The sequence below is a fragment of the Ovis canadensis genome, chromosome 3 (assembly GCF_042477335.2).
Source record: "Ovis canadensis isolate MfBH-ARS-UI-01 breed Bighorn chromosome 3, ARS-UI_OviCan_v2, whole genome shotgun sequence".
Lineage (NCBI taxonomy): Eukaryota > Metazoa > Chordata > Mammalia > Artiodactyla > Bovidae > Ovis > Ovis canadensis.
In genome coordinates this window covers 144,181,240-144,204,226 of record NC_091247.1, presented here as the reverse complement: position 1 = coordinate 144,204,226, position 22,987 = coordinate 144,181,240, and the positions used below count along the sequence as shown (strand labels likewise).

Below are 22,987 nucleotides of genomic sequence, written 5' to 3'. Positions count from 1 at the left end.
AGCTCTCTTAAAGCTCTGGCAGTGTCTTGATGATAATTAAGAATTATGGTTCATTAATAATATTCTACAAAATTATAAAGCACATAGAAGTGAGTGAAGCAAATACTTGACAGTGTATTTTGGAAAATTATGGGGCATATATGTAAACAGCAGCACACAGAAACTGTAGGATATGAAACTAGAAGGCCATTTTTGCATCACTGATTGTCCCAGAAATAAAACATTAAAAAAAAATGAGGACCTCTAAACAGGACTCTAACAAAGTCCTTGACTCCTGATACCCGTTAGAAAAATCACAAGGAAGTAATTGCAACAGTCAAGATCAGAGCTGTTTCCTATTCTACCCAATTTTTAAGAGTGTAAGTACTTTCCAAAGATGGTTTTCATTGCCAACTTTCATTTATTCTTTTTTTTTCCCATGAAGTTCCAATACTGAATTTAGGGAAAAGCATATATTCCACAGCATAGTTCACTTACCAACCTAAACACCTACTATGCTCCAGGCACTAGAGATGCTGCGCTGAATAAAATAATCTGTGCCTTGGGGAGCTTACATTAAAGCTGAAGGACTGACAAAAAATAAGTCAAGTAGTATGAAGAAAATTGAAGAGAACAGAAAGCGATGGAGGAAGAATAGCAAGAATGGATAAGACTTCTCTAAAAAGGTGATATTTCTACAGAAGCCTAAATCAAAGGAATAAATCAGTCATAGAAATTTATAAAGAGTATTCCAGGTATTGGCAGAACAAATGCAAAGGGCCTCGGACAGGAATATGCTTGATGTGTTCAAGGAATAGTAAGGTCAGTGTGAATCAGGAGAACAACAGTGAGAAATGAGGCCATTTAGCAGAGAACCAGTTTACGTGAGAACTTGTAACTAATCATGTACCTACTCTGCACAGATCTCCTGAAGTAATGGGCTGAATTCATTAAATAACATGCCCCAGGATTTAAAAAAAATCTTATATACAGTTTAATACAATCTTCAATTTTCACAAAATAATCTTAAACTTCATGCCAGTGCTAGCAACATACTACATTGCCATATTTCAATATGCACATAAGCATTTCATTCAATTACAAAAGTTTGTTAAACGCACAAAGAATAAAGCAAAGATTGAGGCAAAGGTAAAGAGACACTAAATTTTTTCTTCTTCAATCTTTTTTTTCAGTTCAGTTCAGTCACGTCCGATTCTTTGCGATCCCATGAACCGCAGCACACCAGGCCTCCCTGTCCATCACCAACTCCCGGAGTCCACCCAAACCCATGTCCATTGAGTTGGTGATGTCATCCAACCATCTCATCCTCCGTCATCCCCTTCTCCTCCTGCCCTCAATCCCTCCCAGCATCAGGGTCTTTTCCAATGAGTCAACTCTTCGCATGAGGTGGCCAAAGTATTGGAGTTTCAGCTTCAACATCAGTCCTTCCAATGAACACTCAGGACTGATCTCCTTTAGGATGGACTAGTTGGATATCCTTGCAGTCCAAGGGGCACATAGTAAATTTCAGTTACATTGTCAATATAACGTTATCAGTCTAACAAGATACACCTTGCACTGTGCAACTTGACAACCCCTTATGAGAAAGAGCTATCCTTAAATCTGAATAGTTGAGTGATCACAAAACAAAGAAGTAGTTGAGCATTTGGTGGCAAAATAGAACCAAGAGAAGAAACAAATTTGCAATGTCCTCTATGAAGAAAATAAATACCATTATCTTACCCCTTAGACCTTAATATATTCAAGACAATGGTGGTCCTTTTTTTTAGTGTTTGTGAAGAGACTGTCTATATATTTTTATAATTAAAAATCATAATTAATGCCTCTTTATCCAACTCCTTGCAACCCCATGGACTGTAGCCTGCCAGGCTCCTCTGTCCATGGAATTCTCCAAGCCAGAATACTGGAGTGGGTAGCCGTTCCCTTCTCCAGGATCTTCCCAACCCAGGGATCAAACCCAGGTCTCCTGCATTGCAGGAGGACTCTTTACCATCTGAGCCACTAGGGACGCCCTTATTAAAACACAAATTTTCTATTATGAAGATTCTTAAAGTACATAATTGAAAGAAAGCAGCATCATTACAGATTATTAGGGTGTAAGAGAGATCTTTGCCAACTAACTCCACTGTGATCTATATACTGGAAAGCTGTACTATCTGGCACTTTAATGACTGAAATTCTGAATACTCTTCAATATAAATCTTGATTTCACTTTCCCACCATACCAAATAACTGAATCCACGATACTATGGGGTTAACAGTATGTTGTCTTAGAGGGTGGTAAAATGGAGGGAGGGAAGGGAATCAAAAGTGGAGTACTACACCTGGGTCATGGATATTAACTCTAAATTTTAGTTCACTTCCACTATCCCAACAAATTACATCTTAAAAAGCTTTGATTGTATTATCTTATCACAGGAAGAAAAGTAAAGCAGATATATTGGTGTAAGAGGCTACTCTGCATATGAAGGGAAGGCAAAGAAATATCCCCATCACTTAAAGACCTCAAGAGAACACCAAGAATAGATGAGATAGAAAGGATCTTTGTGGTACCCTAAATACTACAAACAAAAGGGGAAACGTAGGCGAGGAATAAATCAGCTTGAGATGAACATATATGCACTATGACTACAAGACACACAAGGAGCAAGGACCTGCTGTATAGCACAGGGAACGCTAGTCAATATTCTGTGATAACCTATATGAGAAAAAAATCTGAAAGAAGAATACATATATGTATAACTGAATCACTCTGCTGTACACCTGAAACTAACACAATATTGTAAATCACAATTCAATACAATTTTTAAAAAAGAATTTAAAAAGTTAGAAACATTTCCCTCCTCCCTCCTATCACATAAAAAATGTTTTCTTGGAATAAATTTTTATATTTATAAATAAAACATGAAGAACCAACATGCCATTAAGTGACTCATCTAATGCAAATTATAAGAAATCTAGATTAATTCAACACAAAGTTGACTTTTAAAAATAATTTAACATACACAAAAGTCCCCAACAAATCATTTTCTTCAATAAATATATCTTCAAAGAAAAGCTTCTGTCTGAGCCTGAACAACCTCCGTCATTAGACAACAAAAAACGAACAGAAGTAAATGTCCAATACTCCAAATTATCTGAGGTCTCTTCAAGCCCCATACTGTCAGTTTAAACTGATTTATGATTTAACAGACGCTTGCTCCTTGGAAGAAAAGCTATGATAAACCTAAATAGTGCATTAAAAAGCAGAGACATCACTTTGCCAACAATGGTTCATACATTCAAAACTATGTTTTTTCCAGTAGTCATGTCTGGATGTGAGAGCTGGACCATAAAGAAGGCTGAAAGCCAAAGAACTGACGCTTTGGAATGGTGGTGCTGGAGAAGACTCTTGAGAGTCCCTTGGACAGCAAGGAGATCAAACCAGTCAATCCTACAGGAAATCAACCCTGAATATTCACTGGAACGCCTAATGCTGAAGCATCAATACTTTGGCCACCTGATGTGAGGAGCTGACTCATTAGAAAAGACCCTGATGCTGGGAAAAACAGGGCAAGAGGAGAAGGAGGCAATAAAGGATGAGCTGGTTGGATGGCGTCACTGACTCAATGGACATGAGTCTGGGCAAACTCAAGGAGGTAGTGATGGACAGAGAAGCCTGGTGTGCTGCAGCTCATGGGGTTGCCAAGAGTTGGACACAACTTAGCGACTGAACAACAACAATATTACTTGTTAAACCATTTTCTATTGAGTGAGCAAATTAAGAAATTAAGAGGAAAGGAAGCTATAATTGGGTAAAATATTAGAGCAAAGGAAGTTGGCTAATATTGTTATAAATCTAATAAATGATCAAAGAAAGTTTAATAAGTTTAAGGATAATTAGTCAAGTATGTTTTTCTTAAAAAAAAAAAAAAAAAAAAAAGGAATAAACCCACCAGTGTCGTTTGTAAGGCAGCCTAACATCTTAAAATGCTGCTTAATACGTAGCACAGAAGCATGTCTGGAAGCAATATATAACTGAAAAGAAACTACCTGTGTTATTGCCATTTAACATTTCTATTTTTTTCTTAGTATTTTTTCTTTCCCAAACAGAAACTCACACCCTCTGTAACAGTACTAAGAGAACATTCTGTGATCATGGAAATGTTCCTAACCTGTACTATCCAATATTGTAGTCACTAGCCAAGTATGGCTAATGAGTGCCTGAAACGTGGCTAATGTGACTGAGAAACTACATTTTTATTTTATTTAAATTAACTTAAACAGCACATATGGCTAGAAAAGTGAAGTCGCTCAGTCGTGCTGACTCTTTGCGACCCCATGGACAGTAGCCTGCACCAAGCTCCTCCGTCCATGAGATTTTCAAGGCAAGAGTACTGGAGTGGGTTGCCATTTCCTTCTCCAGGGAATCTTCCCAACCCAGATTGAATCTAGGTCTCTCGCATTATAGACAGACACTTTACCGTCTGAGCCACCAGGGAAGTCCTCAAGGGCAACATTAAAGAACAATATTATCTAATTAATAGTAACCTCTATTGTTCTTTAATGTTGCCCTTGAATCAGCCATCAGCCAAGTGGTAGTACAGCCACCACATGAATATTTCCAAATTCCTCTTCCTTGTATATATCTTCAAATCTCTGTTGTAAAACTGAACAGTAAGTGGTGACATGTTAATTCTATAGACGGCTTCATATTCCTGAAGATGTTAGACAACTCTAGATGTAAGATTATACACAATTCTCCTTCTTTAAACATAAGCAACAGCACCTCCCTAGGAGATCCCAATATTTCCATGGAAAATAACTTTTCCTCTAGTTTGTAAGTTTTCAGCAAGGAGATCCAACCAGTCCATCCTAAAGGAAATCAGTCCTGAATATTCATTGGAAGGACTGATGCTAAAGCTGAAACTCCAATACTTGGGCCACCTGATGAGAAGAACTGATTCATCTGAAAAGATTCTGATGCTGGGAAAGATTGAAGGCAGGAGGAAAAGGGGATGACAGAGGATGAGATGGTTAGATGGCATCACTGACTCAATGGACATGAGTTTGAGTAGGCTCTGGGAGTTGGTGATGGACAGGGAAGCCTGGCGTGCTGCAGTCCACGGGGTCAGAGAGTTGGCCATGACTGAGTGACTGAATTGAACTGAACTGAACAGATAAGCTACCAACAATAATCTTACTTTAGTGGGAAAAAAGTAATATTTTAATCTGTATTATCTATAACACCTAAGACTAAACATCTAAATAATCTATTGAGAGTTTCATTTAATAAAGTTTGGTCCAATATTTTATCTTACTCATATAATACAGACTACTTCATATTTCTATACTACAAGTACCTTGCTTTTCACAGCAGATTAAAGGCCTAAAAACAACTGAGGTAAAATTTTCTGCAGCTTTTATTCCATAGGACAGGTTCAATCCTTGGCATCTTCTTGACACTACAGCAGGAAAGAGAAACCAGCCTCTCATTCTCCACTGACCCAGCCTGTGGCCTGGAGGGTAGTTTGGAAGGATGAAAGTATTTGGTCAGCCCAAGTCCTCAGGCTGGAAGTGAAGGTGAAAGAAGAAGGCGGGGCTGAGTTGTCCCAAATATTGGTTGGCTAGTGAGTGAATGGTGTGGGCTTACAATGTACATGGTTTGAAGGATACTCGTGATCCCAGCAGCCAGGAGGCAAGGAGGGGTCTGGGAGGCCTGCGTCCTGCTGCCATGCCCTCACTCTTTCCCCACAAGTCTCTGTAAATCTGCAGACTGCCTAGGCTCTAGCAGAAGCACAACTCCTGCCACTTCAGTAATTAAAAAAAAATTATATATGCAGTAACTGATGGTACTAAATTCAATGTTATAAATGGTACAGTGAAAAAGAAATAGCTGTTGCTCAGCTATCACCAAAGGCAACTGTTGCCAGTTTTGTCTATCCTTCTCTCTGATGATTCACTAGTTTTGTCACCCTCTGTGAATAGTGTAGATTCAATACAAATTTAAAACCAAAAAACATACAGCATTTTTAACTAACCATGTCACAAATAATGAAGTTTTGCCACCTAAGAGATCTTCACCACCAAATTACGTAATTGTTTAGCACATCACCTGGTGGCTCAGAGGTTAAAGCATCTGCCTGCAATGTGGGAGACCTGGGTTCGATCCTTGGGTTGGGAAGATCCCCTGGAGAAGGAACTGGCAACCCACTGCAGTATTCTTGCCTGGAGAATCATCATGGATGGAGGAGCCTGGTAGGCTACACTCCATGGGGTCGCAAAGAGTCGGACACAACTGAGTGACTTCACTTTAGCACATAACACTATACTCTTGACTTCAGGCTCTGGAAGCTCTTAATGGGTAGGAACCACATCACCATGTTGTGTAGAGAAATCATACCACACCGGACTCATGCAGAAGAACTGGGTTGCAGGCTGACCATTTATTAGTTGTGTGACTTCTGACGTTTACTTTCCAACCTTGTAAAATGTGGTTTTGCCTCATCTCTTCCTATTTCATAGATTAAAAGAATTCAAAACAATAATATATGTGGAAAGCACACTGGAAAATCTAATGCTATCTAAGTGTGAGGTCATTATTATTCATTTGTATCTCCACAGCAACCAGTCCAAAGCTGACTAGATGCATAATAAATATTTAATTGAACAGGTTTAAGTATATTTCCTTACTTTATAAATTATACATTTACGGAAATGATTTTTTCTTTTAAGTTTACTGAATGACTATAATAACACAGTGTCAACACATCTTTCTTGTGGAGAAAATTTATGATCTCAAAGATTTTACTCATAATGAAAAGATATAAATTGTTTAAGCGCCTTCTTGATTTTTCTTTTATATTGAGGAAAAACTATCCTGGTAAGAAGGGCAGGCAGGTATGTTATCAAATCCAGCAAGGTTAACAGTTTTGCCACATGAAGCTAGAGTTTTAGGAAGGGTGCAAAAGAGAAAAGAGATAGTTTGATGTACGAGAAGCCGCTCAGATAATACTGAAGATTAAGTCTGCTATCCAACAGGAATAAAAGATGGTAAGAAAAATACTGCTAAATTATCTCCTTAATCTTTTTAGAACAGATGACAGCACTCAAAGAGTAATCAAGGAAAAAAAAAACCAGAAAGGGTTAAGTAAATGCAATGGTTAATAAACATCTAAGTCAGAGGGAACAAATAGCTGAATGTAGGGCAAGTTTAACTCTTAGCAGCTTTTCCTTACCTCTTCTGCTGTGCTAATATGTCGTCTCTGAGTTTTCTTGGGGCTCAAAAGATTTCGACGACATGAACCACTCCAAGATGGACTTGAAACAGGCTTAATAGGAAAAGATTTTTCATATGCAGACACGTGGCAGTGATGGTTTGACTTTCCTGTAAAATTGTTTGATAATCCACTATAAAAAAAAAAAAGAGTTTGTAAGAAAAGACATGAAAATCTAGGCAAGTGATTTCCACTTTCAAGAAACAAAGTGGAATAACAGAAACAAAAAATTAACAGGTAGAATGACAGATGTACCTTGCGAGGGAAATACCCAGGAAATGATACATGAGTTGCTTTTTCAAGTTCTGCCCTTTATGAAGTCTTAAACAGCCAAACTATATAACTATCAAACACCTAAAATTTTATTTCTTAGTTTCACCATCTATGACAGAAAGCACATTGGATTAGATTTCTTCAGAAAATAAGGGTTCAAGGTACATTAATATGCACACATTTCCCTGCAGGCCCTCTTCCAGACTTTTGGAGGAAAATATTTTAAGATTAAATATGCAAAGATGAATAAAGCTGAAGTTCAAGTGAGTCTTTCAATTGAATTTTAAAGTTTGCTAAAAGGCCAACAGAGGGCTCCCATCTATCACTAAAAACAACTAGAAGGCTTATTATGAGGCTGCATCACTGTGACTTCTTCTGGCCTCTCTGCTCACCTCTTTTGAAGAATTGTTTCTTGATACCGTATCTGCTTCAAATAATGCAGAAAACTGACAATAAAAATATTTTTGTGGACTCAAAACCCAGTTTTATCTCTAAGGTTAGGTTAATAATTTATAGTTATTTCCTACGTGTTCTTCTTCATCTATTATCACCCAGCATAGCTACTTACACTCATATAATTTTCTTTCTGCTGAGGATGAAGAATAAATACATAGCTAACTAAGCTGAACTTATTGAAATGAACTTTTTAAATCAATACATGTGGTCTGAATCCAAATGAAATCAGATTAGGTCTAAAGAAAATAAAAATGTACATATACTCTAACTCTTTCAAACTCTGATTTTTATACGTGATGGAGTGGGTAAAGGAGCAAGAACTTAGAATCTCAGGAACAGGCTTCTTTTCTTAGATGGGTAGATGCAGCCAGGAAAAGATGGGAAGGCCAATACAATTTGCTTGGTAAGGATATAATGGATTCCCCACAGTGTCTTTTGTATTTATTTTTCCTAGAGTGTCTGTGTGTGTTTTAACGCAAAGATTCTTCTACCTAAAGAAACAGCATGAGGGCATCCTGCAATGCCAGAAAGCAAGGGAGCTACCACCAACCAACAAGGTTGAATCAGACCCAGATGGAAGAGTGAAGGAGCTCCCACTGGCCACCGCTGTGAGAATGTAAGCATTAGAAGAGTAACGATTGTCATGGATGGAATTAATCTGAACTGATCTGAACCACATGAAGTGGCTAAAACTTACTTTGAAAATTGGTGATGAAAAAGAAAGATTTATTATCACATACTCCGCCTTCCCAGAGGGTAAACAAACAGCTCTAACTAATAACAAAAAAAAGCTCTCCCTTATAGCAGAGTGCCAATTAATTAGTACAAAAGAAATGATAAAATCATTTCAAAAATACTATTTCATTAACTCTAATAAAATTATTATCAGGTCAAAGGGGGCCAAATGGTACAAACTTTCAGTGACAAAATAAGTCATGGGGATGTAATATACAGCATGGTGACTACAGTTAATAATACCATATTTGAAAGTTACTAAGAGAGTAGATCTTTCTGTATGATGATGGGTGTTAACTTATTGTGGTGATCATTTCATAATATATACAAATATTACATTATTATGCTGTACACCTGACACTAATACAATGTTATATATCAATTATACCTCAATTAAAAAATTATCAGATAAGGGTTATCATTTAATAACTCTTAGGTTGATTTGAAACTGGTCATTCATATAATGCCAAAGTAACATCATTTAGGTGACATTTTAGTCAAAAGGAGGAAGAAAACCTAATAATTCAGGATCAGGGTGTTATCACTCTAATCCAGAGGTCAACCCAGCATCACTAACAACATGGTTGTAGGTTTTCTAATGTGATATAACACAGTATCAGATTTTACTCAAGCAAAAAAACCTAGTTTATAAAATACATGCCGAAGAGAGGACAAAATAATGATACTATGAGGAAGCATAGGTGTCAAATCCAAAAGGTAAAAATTATGCAGAAAAACATCATGTCATAAAAAAGGGGGTGCTATTCTGTAGTAGAAAAGCTGTTGTATACACATATATATATATACACACACACAGTATGTGTAATATGTATATTTTAGAAGATTTATGAGTTTTTGCCTAGCTAAAAGAATTTATGACATTTTGATTCCATAATTGTTCGACTTAGAATGAACAGAATGCTAGATTTCTAACTTACAGTCACTGAAAACTGTGATATAATTCCATGTATTTTAGGATCTAGTATTACTGCTGAAAGTCTAGAAAATTTATCTTAGTGATTAAAAAAAATGTATATTAAAAAATTTTTGAATGAGGCATGAAACTTCTAATCCAATTCTGATAATATAAAGAAATACTATGTTGTAAAAAACAAACAAACAAGAAATTAACAAGTGATAGAGTATTAGCTACAGATTTTGTTCCAGTTTCACAGAATGTTATGCTAGTGTCCACTATTTGTTTTGACTTATTCAAGACTCCATGTTGTATTCAACTGCATTGAGCAGCTTAAGCTACATGCAACAATTTCTGGTAAATTCTCTTTTCATTTTTATGCTAAAAATATTTTCTAATTTTCCTTGTTATGACTTCTTAGATACACTTATCATTTAAAAGTGGACACTTAATGTTCAAATACATGGGATTTTGTTTAAAGTATCTTTAATATTAATCCCACATTTTGATACTAATTTCTCATTTAAATGCTTTCTTCTCTGCTATCACCCTCTAACTTTACTGAGGCTTTCAATGGCTAAGCTGAAGAATTCTCTTGGTAAATGTCACATTGCACCTGAAAATATGTGGGTTATTTTCAAATATCTTTTGATATTGACTTCTAACATAATTCCATAGTGATAAGAGAACAGACTCTGTATGATTTCAGTGCTTTTAGACCATGAAACTTTTGCTTCTAACCTCATGTCCCAGGATGTACACACAGTGCCTCCTGGTTCACAGTCCACAGGACTCGAGTAGAGTTTATATATTACCACCATGTGAAAACTGTATAAATCTTAATCATGTTGAATTGGTTCACAGCGCTTTTCAGGTCTGCTATATCCTTCGACTTTTCAGTATATTCATTCTATTAATTTTTGAAAATTTGATGTTGAAACTCCAACAAAAATCTTAATTTATCTACTTAAAAAATAATTATAAAACATCATGGATCTATAAAGAAAAGCGAGTGCTATTCAAGACTGTAAGAAACTGAAGGGGGACAACTACTGATACAATTCTAGATTGTACAAACTAGCTGCAAAAGGATAAGGTCTGGACAAACTAGCTGTAAAGCATATTTCTGGGTCAACTAGGAAAATTTAAATATAATTTATTCGGTGTACAAGATAAAATTTACTGAATGAAAAAAGAGAAGATGACTGAAAAAGATTACAGAGGAATATGCACAGTGTGAACTCATTTTTGGAAAAAAATGAGTGTAAACAGAGGAAAATATCTGGAAGGATATATATATATTAATGTAAGACATTACAAAGGTGATCTCTGATTGGTGGGAATATGATGTTTTTATTGCTTATTTTGTGCTTATCTGTATTTTCTAACTTTGTACAAAGCATGTACCCTGTTTCTATAATAACATTATTTTAAAAAATAGCAGTATGGCATTATTGGGTAAAAAAAAGCAACTTGCCAAATGATGCATACAGAATATCTTTAATGAAGTAAACATATTATACATTCTATAGTATTACACAGCATATATATCATTCTATATATAAGTAAGAGAGAGTGAAAGAGAAATGAACACAGGACAAGATTTGGGAGCAAACACATGAAGAGGAAGGGAGTAAGACTGTGAGTAGGGGTTAAGGGATTTTTGGCTTTATTGGCATTGTTTTAATTTTTACAATGCAACTGTATTAATGAATTCTTTTTTTATATTAATGATTTATAATTTTTTTTAATATTAAGAAGTAGGGAAGACAAATCCTAGGGGTACTCACACATGTTTCCAGAGGTCATGTGCTAATAATCATAAAATAAAAACTATCAAGTTGGTTTCAACTAACACCAGAAAGCTTAGCTTTGACTAAACAAAAAACTAAATGACCCTACATGTCTAAAATCTATCACCAGAGTAATATTTAAGAAATCATAAATACCATATAAAAAATTTACTAACATAAAGTATTTGAGGGGAAAGTTTCTAAGCCAAACTTCATCTGGCTTTAATAATCAGAATAAATTTGGCGAGGGAGTAAGCAGGGCTTATAAGTTAGGCTAACTACGATGAAGTTCTTTATGCGTGTATTATCTAAGAGAAATAGTGATCCAAAGTAAAAGCCTGCTTTGGTTGAAGTCAGGTCTCTGCTCACGTCAAAAGTCTGCAAAATGTGGTTTCTTCGCTATTAAAGTTGCAGAAATTGATCCATTTTCACTTTGGCTGTCATCAAAATTCAGCACCAAATAAATTAAAAGTTGAAAGTACAAAATGAATTTGTCCACATCTTTGTACTAGTAGTAAAGAACCTGCTTGCCAATGCAGAAGATGTAGGAGATTCAGGTTCAATCCCTGGGTTGGAAAGATCCTCTGAAGGATGGCATGGCAACCCAGTCTAGAATTCTTGCCTGGAGAATCCCATGGACAGAGAAGCCTGGCTGGCTATAGTTCATAGGGTCACAAAGAGTCAGACATGACTGAAGTGACTTAGCATGCACACGTATGCACTATGGTTTAAAGTTCAAAAATGGTGTTACTTCTTAAAAGTGCCAAAGTGACAACTGTCCTATGGCCATTTTCCCTTATAATGGAGAAAGGGCTTGTGAACTAAGCAGCCAGAATACTTACCTTGAGGTCTTTCGGGTTTCGAGGTAAAGACTTCGGCTGTTTCTTGATTTTTGTAAAGTTGAACCTGATACCGGAGTGGAATTTCTCCACTGGCCATTTGCACTCTGGCCAAAGGTTCTTAGGTCTCCTGAGCCAATAAAACTGTCTGAGGAAGTGCTGTCTAGAAGAATAAAAGTTTGAATAAATTAAACAAATACTTACAGTGGTTCTCCATATGACTGCAACCATGTCCAACATTGTATTCCAAAGTAATGTGGCATATCACCATGTCTCTCATGGAAGAAAGATACCAGTCTCAACTGCCAGCAAAGTCTGCAGTAAGGGAACTTCTACAAACTATAAGTGATTCAGCCATACTAACCTGAAAATTGATGAAGGAGCTGAATCCTGCCACAGCCATGTGCCTTATCTGCATCAATGTGACTCCGTGGTGTCCACCAAAAGTCAACATTTTACCCCAACTATATCTTGCAAGCACTCCCAGGCCTGGGCCTGAAAGAAGGTAGGCCAGACCAGTAAGAAAGCAGGTGGAGGGCCAAGGAGAATTGTAATTCAAATGAACAACAGTTATTGCTTAATAAGCAGCTGGTGTCACTCTGTTTTTAATTACCATGTTCACGACTCAGGGGCTCTGTCTAAGAGCAGAGATAACCTAATTGCTGCTTATTCTGGCCGGCTTATGGCAGGAATGACCCATGATATGCATTTGGTTCTGGTATGATAACTTCAGTCATTGAATGTTATGATCAAACATATCAATACTCTGATACTTGTTACTGCAGTCAGACTAAGTGAGGATTACTTATTATTTCAGTTTTATGACTTGTGGCTTACAAACTGAGATGATAAAAATCTTTCAGTTTCAGCTAGGAGTAGGATAATTTTTATATTCTCCTCTATCAGCAGGATGGGACAATTTAAAACAGCACCTTCAAAATAAGTTCAGATGTTAGCCAATGTGACTGAGGAGCACCAATGGAAAGGTAAAAATGTAATTCTCTACTTCCAGAATTTTTGTCTAATGCCCACATCATTTTGAAGATCCTCTTTCAAAGCATATTACTATAGAATTTTGCACAATATTAAGTATTTGCTGTTTAAATTACTTAATGTAGCTTTTGATACTCTTATCTAAAAAGTAAGGCAACTGACCAAAATACTAGTTTTGTATTGTGGATTTTTTTGAAGTTGATCAGGATTATCAGAATTTAGGGTAAATAAGAGAAATAAAAGAAATAGTCAAGGGTGGTATTAAGTACCACCATTACTGTACCAGTGTATGACCTAATCTAATAATTAAATTTATTTTCATAATGAATTACAACTTTTTCCCTCTGCAGCCAACAACTATGCTTGACTTGACATCTATTACTATTACTGTAAAAATAGAGACATGAGGCTAATGAGTTTCATTAAAGGATCAGAAAATCATTATCTTTAAGCAAAGTAGTAATGATAGAAATCTGTTTCTCATACTTTTTGCTAAAATTTGATTAGGGAATGATCTAACTTTAGCTGTCTACTTGAGGAATAAGTCTACCAAAAAATGCAAATTTGAGACTAAGGATAAACCAGAGTAGCCACTTTGATGGTATCTGACAGACGTCACAGGTTTTTTGGCTTTAAAATTAAAGGAGAAAGCACAGGATCAAGCAATCTATTTCACCAGAATCACTCAGTGATATTACTGAACAATGCTCTACTGCTGATGTGATCAAGCAAAGTTAGAGGGACCACCAAGGAGGCTGCACTCTCTTTTAGTATTGCCATCATTAAGAAGTCAGTTTGCAAATGCCACAAATAAGATTACGTATGTGTGTGTGTACACACACAGCACTATAGGGGAATACACCAAAATTTTAATTTGGTGATGGAATTACAGGTATTTTTCTACTTTTCTATACACATGTTCTATAGAGACAGGCAATATTTTTATGGATACTGAAACTTCATATTAAAAAAGTGTGTCAGGCAATCACTTACAATGAAAGTAACTATCAGTTGCTCCTATTAAGTTTCAGGTTTGTTTAGTTCTTATGAATACAGGATGCTTCAACTCATCTTACCTACTAAATGTCAGTTTGGCAACCTAATTTAACATATTTTACAAAGATAAGACATTGATAACGATTTTAAGCATGAGCAAAATCATTTCTTTTCATCTTGAGCTACTTTTATTTAACATTTAGAATGTTTTAATTTTTTTTCCAAATGTGCTCTTAATAAAATCAAGAGGTCTTGAAGTCTGGTCAACAATAAGTTATTAAAGTGAAAATGATGCATTTCTGCTTTCTAAATTTTTCTTTTAAAATCAGCTTTAAAAAAAAATCAGCATTTTACATGGTCTGATCTTGGAAATACTTTAAAAGCTTGATATAGAGAAGCAGATCCAGTAAAGTGTAAATGGAAAGCTGTAGACTCTAGATTCTAGTTTGAGCTTTTCCTGCATTTGTTTTCACCTTAGTGGAGGAGTAGATAAGGTAAGAGAGGAGACAAAAACCAATACGGTCATAATGAGGAGACTAAGGCAAGTAAACTGAGGACCCATGTCTAGCCCAATCAAATCAAGGTGAATGACCACAGAAATTAACGTGTAAATTATCAGAAAAGAAAAGGAAATAGCAGAAACAATATTCTGCAGGCAGGACTTGGAATAAACAAGAATGGGTGTAGCAAGGCAACAAAGTTTAAAAAAAACTACACAGTAAAAGGATTTGAATTACAGTTTTCAGTATGAGAAAAAAAAAGCATACAGATCTTTGGCATTCACAGATTTAAATTTCTAATTGTCAGAGAGCAACCTTAGCAGTCTGTGAAACACCATAAATTAGTTTGGTCACAGACTAGATTATATTTGGCAGAGGCATAAATCTGAATCCTCTGCTTCAGGTTTTAATTTAGAGAATGAATGTAATGGCTCAGCGTCTCCATTCAATATGGTTTTATTACTCATTGTTGATAAGTCATCATCACATTTAAAGTAACTTACAAATTTTTTTTCTTTTCCTAAAAAAAAAAAAAAAAAAATGGCCTTTCAAGTGAGAGACAAAAACTCTGACATAAGATTTTGATATAGGGATCAACTTGTGGTATGAGGACAAACATAGAAAAATAACCCTCAAGAATCATGTAATTGAGTAGAAAGCCAGCAATTTGTTAAACACCACCAGTCAAGAATATAGAGACCTGAGATGATCTCAGAAATACCCTTTGTGAATATCAAGGGTCTACTGAAATTTAAAAGAAGAAAGCTAAAAACAAATGTTTTTAAGTTATGTATTTATAATACCTAAAAACAATGAAGGTGAAGGGACCTAAACCATAAAGAAAATGAAGGAAATGTAGATACACGCCCATTATCTTAAATCACAGCCCCTTGGATTCAGTTGTATTTCTACATTTAAAAAAAATTTTGAAATTTTACAAAGATAATCTGGCATATATTATGTACTGCTTCTAAGTATAACCTGAAGCAGCACCTTGTTATCAAACATACTGATATATCTATAGTGAAATTCATAAATATTCATATTTACAGAGATTTTTTAAAAAGCAAAACATAAAATAGTTAAATATCAATTCATGTAGTTTTTTGCCAAGAAAAGAATACAGCTCAATCTTGATGTCAAACAAATCACGATAAAAAGGTTTTCAGAGCCTTTTGAATTTTGGGATTGGACGTAAAGGACTGTGAATGCGCATATAAATTCCATGGGTTATTAGAAATCAACAGAAAAAGGTAAATATGAAGAGTAATAGGTAAGCAGAATACTTTTTTAAAAACTGGGTTAACAAAAGATGGTATGTTTTGAATCATACAATGTGTACATGGATATATACTGACAGAAAAACAGAAATGACCACAGAATTAAGTAAGAGTTGAATTAGCCAGGAGATATTGAATATAATTTGAGTATAATTTTCTATATATGATTGTTTATTATTAAATGTAATTAATATTAAAGGTAATTACTTTAAACTGAAACCAAATATTCTGTCCAATGGTAAACCAGCAAACAAAATTACAAGCATATATAGCTTGAGTTCAAATGAAAATATTAATGATCTGATTTCATTATCCACTCAACTGTCCTATTCATAGTATTAATACTAATAACCTATGAAGCCAGATTTCAGGCTCTCTGCTCATCAGAAAGAACTTTTCAACAACAATGATGGCAGAGTTACTTTCTGAAAAAATTAACTGATTTTTCTATACAATTAAGCACATACTATGTGGAGACCATTTCCCACCCTGGGAGAGGAAATCCAGTGCCCAAGGTAAAGTACCACCCACTAAATGATATTTAAATATAATATAAATCTCAAAGAACATCATACTAACGTCTTTTTAGGGGAGGAGATCTCATCTTGCTGAATCCTGAGGAAGCCAAATAAGAATAATTATTATTTGCATTTCATATTTATTATCTCAATTTATCCTTATAAAAATTCCACTGAAACAAGTTCAATGGTATGGCTAATATTCCCATACTTGTGGTCAGGTGAGGAGATGAAAGCATGAGGAGTGAAAAACTTTGGAAGACCACTACAATCTTCCTGGGTCATGCTGCCAGGAGGCTAACCAATAAAAAAACTCTTAAGTTTCCCCAAGACAGAGCCAGATCATTACAAATCCAAACCTTAAGAAGGGGGCAGATGAAAAGTAAGGCAGGCCAGGGGCCAGGAATAGCCTAGAGAATGCCGATTTCTGTTATGGATCACAAGTTGAAAAGGCAAGCCCTTGAATATGCAAGCATGGCTGTGGCAGGTGCTAGACAGAAACACGTAGTGAACATTTCCTGCCCTAAAGGAGGGACAAGCTCGGGTAGAAATAAGTTTTCAGAATTTATGGTTTTAAGCCAAATACAAATAGGCTAGCTCTGTGCTTTAAATCAGTACAAAACAAGTATGCTTCACATTACATACACATATCTTAAAAAAAAAAATCCAAAACCAGAGTTGTACTGCTTTTTACAATGGCATAATAAGCAAGTAGGAGAACTGATTCCAAAAAAATACTTTCTCTTTAAAAAATGTTCGGTTGAGACTAGATTAGTGAAGTATTATAGCAACCACAAATAGCTTACTAAAATGATGTTTTAGTAGAAAAAAATACCATTTTGCTTTTGACAATGTTTTCACTTTTAGAGACAGTAAACACAAACGATTTGCTAAGAAGAAGACTGAAAGGTAGGAATGCCTTGACTCCAAGTAATGTGTCATACCTGAATAATAGTTTGGATTATAAGCTGCACTTCTTGTAGAACAAGTGTAAGACCGGTCCAAATTTCCTCGCCTGGAAGGTAAAATCTAAACAAAACAAAAAAATTTTAAGCCATATTTTTAACAATAAAATGCAATAAAGATTGTCACTAGGAAAAATATACAATTAGACAAGATTATGACACATTTCAGAACAATTAAATATATGTATACATATGATAAACTGCATGCTAGTAAGAAAGGAAGAAACATAGACAATCAGATGAAATGACTAAGGCTTCAAGGGGAAAAATGGGAAAATATCTGTTAAACAACTTAGTTCATAGAATGCTCATTACAAGGTAATATGTATCTAGTATATCCTGTTCTCAAAGCCAGCTGTATCACACAACAAAGCAGCTGACAAAATCAACCTGGTTTTGATTCTTTTGATAACTTAACAGGACAGTTCTTAATCAGGGGTGCTCCTGTGCCCCAGGACAAATCTGTAAATGTGGAGATATATAATCAGTTATCAAAATGATTACTGGGGTCAGATGCTACAGGTATTAAGTGCCCAGGGGTTTGGGATGCTAAACATTCTGAACACAGCAAATAACAGTCTTATCCAAACTAGTAATGGCTTCCTACTGAGAAAGACTACTTTATTAACAGTGATCCTCAAATCTTAATGTGTATATAGATCAGCTGGAGACTTTTTAAACTACAGATTTTGATTCAGTAGGTATGGAGTAAAACTTGAGATTCTGTATTTCTCATAAGCTCTCAGATGATGCTGATGCTCCTGATCCGTGAGAAACTAAGCTTTATAGAACAGAGAAATCTCAGAGCTGTTGTATATTTTCAATTTCCTCCCGTTTAACGCTCAGCTATTTTAAGACATCAGTTTAAAAGATCACTGATCCGTGTATTGGTAAATAAAATATTGAGGAATAAGAGTTTTCTAAAAGGTACCATTCTCCAAGAATTCATACATAGCCTGGTTCTTATCTTAACTTGAACATATTGAACAAAATTCCAAATACTAGTATGCGAAAGTTGCTCAGTCATGTCCAACTTTTTGTGACCCCATGGATCATACAGTCCATGGAATTCTCCAGACCAGAATACTGGAGTGGGTAGCCTTTCCCCTCTCCAGGGGATCTTCCCAACCCAGGGATCAAAACCAGGTCTCCCATATTGCAGGCAGATTCTTTACCAGCTGAGCCACCAGGGAAGCCCAAGAATACTGGCCCTTCTCCAGAGGATCTTCTCAACCCAGGAATTGAACCAGGGTCTCCTGCATAGCAGGCAGATTTTTTACCAGCTGAGCTACCAGAGAAGCACTAGTATAACCGATTCTAAAAGTTTACATATTTGCCTGTGTTTTCAAGTGTGGCAAATAAACTCTATCAGATGAAAACTTAAGACTAAATAATTCATTACTTAAGGAAAGAAAATTATTACTAACCTGATGGTCAGAAAGTGAAAGCTGGTCCTCTGAAAAACCTGTTTGTGACAGGAGATGGGTTTTGAATATGGAGTTGTGGTTCATTAAAGTTACTTCTCCAGCATCCATCCTCATCCTATCAGCAATATCATCTGGGGAGAGTCCAGATTAGTTCAAGTCACATAATGCTTCAATATTTATTTTTCCATGAACCAATCTTTTCACCTAATAAAAATGAATTCTCCCAAACACCTCTACAATCAAATAAAACCTCTCCTTCACAACTATTGGCAAGATATCTCAAAATGTCCCTGTCAAAAAAAAAAAGGGGGGGGCCCATGTGCAGAAATTGGTTAATTTGGAATTGAGATCACCTACTAAACAGTTCAAGACTTGTACAAGAATAAAAAGAGCTTAATTCAAAGTTTTAAAAATAATGAAATCTTCCCAAAAGAAAATTTTGATTTTTTAACTGTAGAAAAATATTAAATATTAAAATATTAAAAAAATAGGGAAAAATTTTACCATTCAAAACAAATACTCTTAACCTAGTTTATTTCCTATTTAAACTCAAAAAGGTACTGTAAAATTTAATCCATGTGAAAATTTTCCCTGCAAAAAGCATAATTTATTCATACAGCTCTTAATAGACATCGGCTCAGTTACTGCAATACTGTGGCAGAACCCTACTTTTATAACCATTTTTTGAGGGGTTTATTACTACAAAAGAGCTAGAACAGAAACAAATGAGAGGAAGGGAATTCAGTGGTTCACACTGTTATCAGCAATGAGAGAAAAGGGAAACAAATGACCAGGAGAAAGAAGAGAGACTGAGCAAAAGGAGAAAACAGTACAGAGAAGACTAATGTGGACTTCAAAGAAACATATGCGATGTTATAAGACCTAACTGTATAAGTTTTTCACCCTATTCCTAAACTGACTACTAGTCTTAAACTTATTTATATTGCTCCATTACAGACATAAACTACTATGAACAGAGGAAAATGTTCCAATAACAGTTAATTCTCAATGCTACTAGCTAAATGAAATTAAAATTTTACCTTCATCAAATTATTTATCATATAATAAGCAGCATGAAGTGAAGTGAAAGTCACTCAGTTGTGTCCAACTCTTTGGGACCCCATGGACTATATAGTTCATGGAATTCTCTAGGACAGAATACTAGAGTGGGTAGCCTTTCCCTTTTCCAGGGGATCTTCCCAACCCAAGGATCAAACCCAGGTCTCCTGCAATGCACGCAGACTCTTTATCAGTTGAGCCACAAAGAAAGCCCAAGAACACTGGAGTGGGTAGCCTATCCCTTTCCAGTAGATCTTCCCAACCCAGGGATAGAACCAGGGTCTCTTGCACTGCAGGCGGATTCTTTACCAACTGAGTTATCAGGGAAGCCCATATTACACAGCATAACAATATTAAAGAACCAGTTTGCCTGAGCTTAAAACCTGGCTTCACCAACTATAGTTGTGTGATCCTAGGCAAGTTTCTTAAATCTCTGTGTCTCAGATAATAACAGTACCTACTAGATGTTCCTGCTCTTTAGCGGCTAAGTTGTTTCTGACTCTGCGACCCCATGGATGGTAGCCCACCAGGCTCCTCTATCCATGGGATTTTCCAAGCAAGAATACTAGAATGCACTGCCTTTTCCATCTCCAGGGGGTCTTCCTGATCCAGGGATCTAACCCTTGTCTCCTGCATTGGCAGATGGATTTCTTTACCACTGAGTCACCAGTGAAGCCCACCTACTAGATACTATTAAGTATTTTAAGTACTTAAAAGGCTTTGCACATAGTAATACTTGGTACTATGTATTTGGCTTTTTAATACAATGAATGAGAAAATGCTTTAAAATGTTGCTATAAAGAACAGCCCAACCAAAGGAAAATTGTTTGATATATTGTATTATATAATTAGGATGCGATCTCCTTTAAAATTATTATTAACACAAAAATCCAAATATTGAAAATATTATTAAGCACAGATGCAAATATTCTTTCATTCCAGCTTAACTAATTAGAGTAAAAGGATTGAACACTACTTCATAATCAGTCTTACCCATGTCAGGTGTTTTCACATCACTGACTTCAGCAAAGATACAAAGTCCTATAAAAGAAGACAGAAAACAGAAATATTACATTCTGAAACATCTCTTTCATATAATTATAGAACATGAAGTCACTCAGAAGTGGTGCTTTTATTCTTAGTGAAGAAAAAAAATAAGATGGTAAGGCAAGTTGATGGGAAGAGAATGGAAATTAAAACGAGCCTAAGGTAGTTCCAAACATTTCTGCAACCTGTGCTATACTAAAGAGCGATTATGGGCTACCCACAGACTACTACAGCACAAAGCAGGTCAGGAGAGCCAACACTTTGGAGGTTAATTTGCACAGGATCATAAAGTTAGTGACAGCACTGAAATTACAACCTAAATGTTCTTCCCAATCCACTGCTCTATCACCTCATGCTAGACCATTTTATAAACAAGTAACAGATCTTATAGTAGCCCTATTAAGACTTCTCTTCCCCATGTCTTACAGGCCAAACAAAAAGTAATAAGACATTCTGAGGACAATCAAAGAACTTATCACAGTTGTACTAAATACGGCCCCCACCCTCATCATTAACCAAATGGTTACAAATCAAAGCCCCTTTGCCTATACGAAATTTTCTCCTCAATGTGTCTAATTTGCCCAGAAAAAGAAGTTAAAAGCCTAGCTGGTGGAACTAGGTTAATAAACACATCCCAGGATCAAGGCTTCTTGGAAGATTTACAAAGAGATGACTAGGGGTGGTACACTTATTTATTCATAATCTTATCACCTATTTTTTAAAAGACTGAGCATTTCACCAACCACATAGCACTATCAGAGCTTCAACTTAAGGAGACTGAATGATGGTAACAGGAACCCTTTATGGTCCCAACACCGAAGTGCACACATCAAGGAAGGCTGCTTGAGCTTTTCTTGGCATAGGTACAGACTAAGCAGAGTTATTATCTGATTACCCAGTCTTGCCAGGGGAGTTACGCAAAGAATTTAAGTCTTAGATTAAGGCTTCAAATATATTTCCAAATGCTCAACTTACTATAAGGTTTCTATCTGGTAATTCTCCAGATTATTCTTTTCCCTTCTTTCTTTTTAAAGAAAGCCAAATTCCCTGGTCCCCTATAAAGGGGAAAATGTCCTATCAACCAATAAACTAGCAGTGACTTTCTCCCATTTCACTCTTTTAAGCCATTCCATAACCGTCACCACTAGTCTTTTTTGGGGAAAACAAACAAACAAACCCCACAAAGTTGTATTTTCAATATTTATCGTATTTAACGTTTCAAAACACACCTGTTTGGCTTGGGTGGGGAGGGGTGAGGGGACATTTATTTCAGGGTTAGTTTTAAAATATTTTCTCATTTTCTACTGTCCAATCATTTCAGCACTTCCAATGATCTCTAGGACACTCTGCCTCTCTTTTCTTCCTGTCCCCTAGTTGCCCCAGTTCTGAGGGCCCACGGGCCAGGAGTTACCACTAGTCTTTTTTGTTATATTAAAAGTAATGCCAATTTAAAAGCCTGGTGCCCATTGGAACAATCCCATGTTAACCTCCTTTGCACTGCTGAGATAGAGGTGAAAGGGAAGCAAGCAAGAAATCAAAGAACGTTGGAAATTATATCCAGAGAGGTTTAGTGACTTGCCTGAAATCACAAAGATGGGACAAAGGAAAGACAAAAATCTAGGCATCCTCACTTATAAGCAGATGCTCTTTCAACAAACATCACAATATTCACATCCTTCAACATATCCTTATTGAAGGATTCATACACTTGGGCAAGATAAAAGTAATCTCTAGCTAAATTTGGGGAATCCACCCATTTTTTACGCTGCTGCTGCTACTATTTGGTAGCCAAGTCCTGACTCTTTCGACCCTACAGCTTGAAGCCCACCAGGCTCCTCTATCCATGGGATTTCCCAGGCACATCGAGCTTCTTTGGTGTGCTTATGCTATTTTCTTTTTGCCATTGTGCAAGTATAATGGGAGAAAGGATATTT

General features: G+C 36.0%; 1 protein-coding gene across 3 annotated transcripts in view; it reads right to left on the bottom strand.

Annotated features, from left to right (window-relative positions):
• The window catches only part of SENP1 (SUMO specific peptidase 1), a 52,133-nt gene that overhangs the window by 26,756 nt on the left and 2,390 nt on the right, over window positions 1-22,987 (bottom strand). For all 3 annotated transcript variants that reach the window (XM_069580922.1, XM_069580921.1, XM_069580923.1), the window contains 5 exons: window positions 21,000-21,047; window positions 18,948-19,078; window positions 17,500-17,584; window positions 12,272-12,431; window positions 7,218-7,389 (listed from right to left, as the gene is read on the bottom strand). In XM_069580922.1, the coding sequence (XP_069437023.1) occupies window positions 7,218-7,389; window positions 12,272-12,431; window positions 17,500-17,584; window positions 18,948-19,078; window positions 21,000-21,003 (552 nt within the window). In that variant the 5' untranslated portion in view covers window positions 21,004-21,047. The remainder of the gene's footprint in view (window positions 1-7,217; window positions 7,390-12,271; window positions 12,432-17,499; window positions 17,585-18,947; window positions 19,079-20,999; window positions 21,048-22,987) is intronic.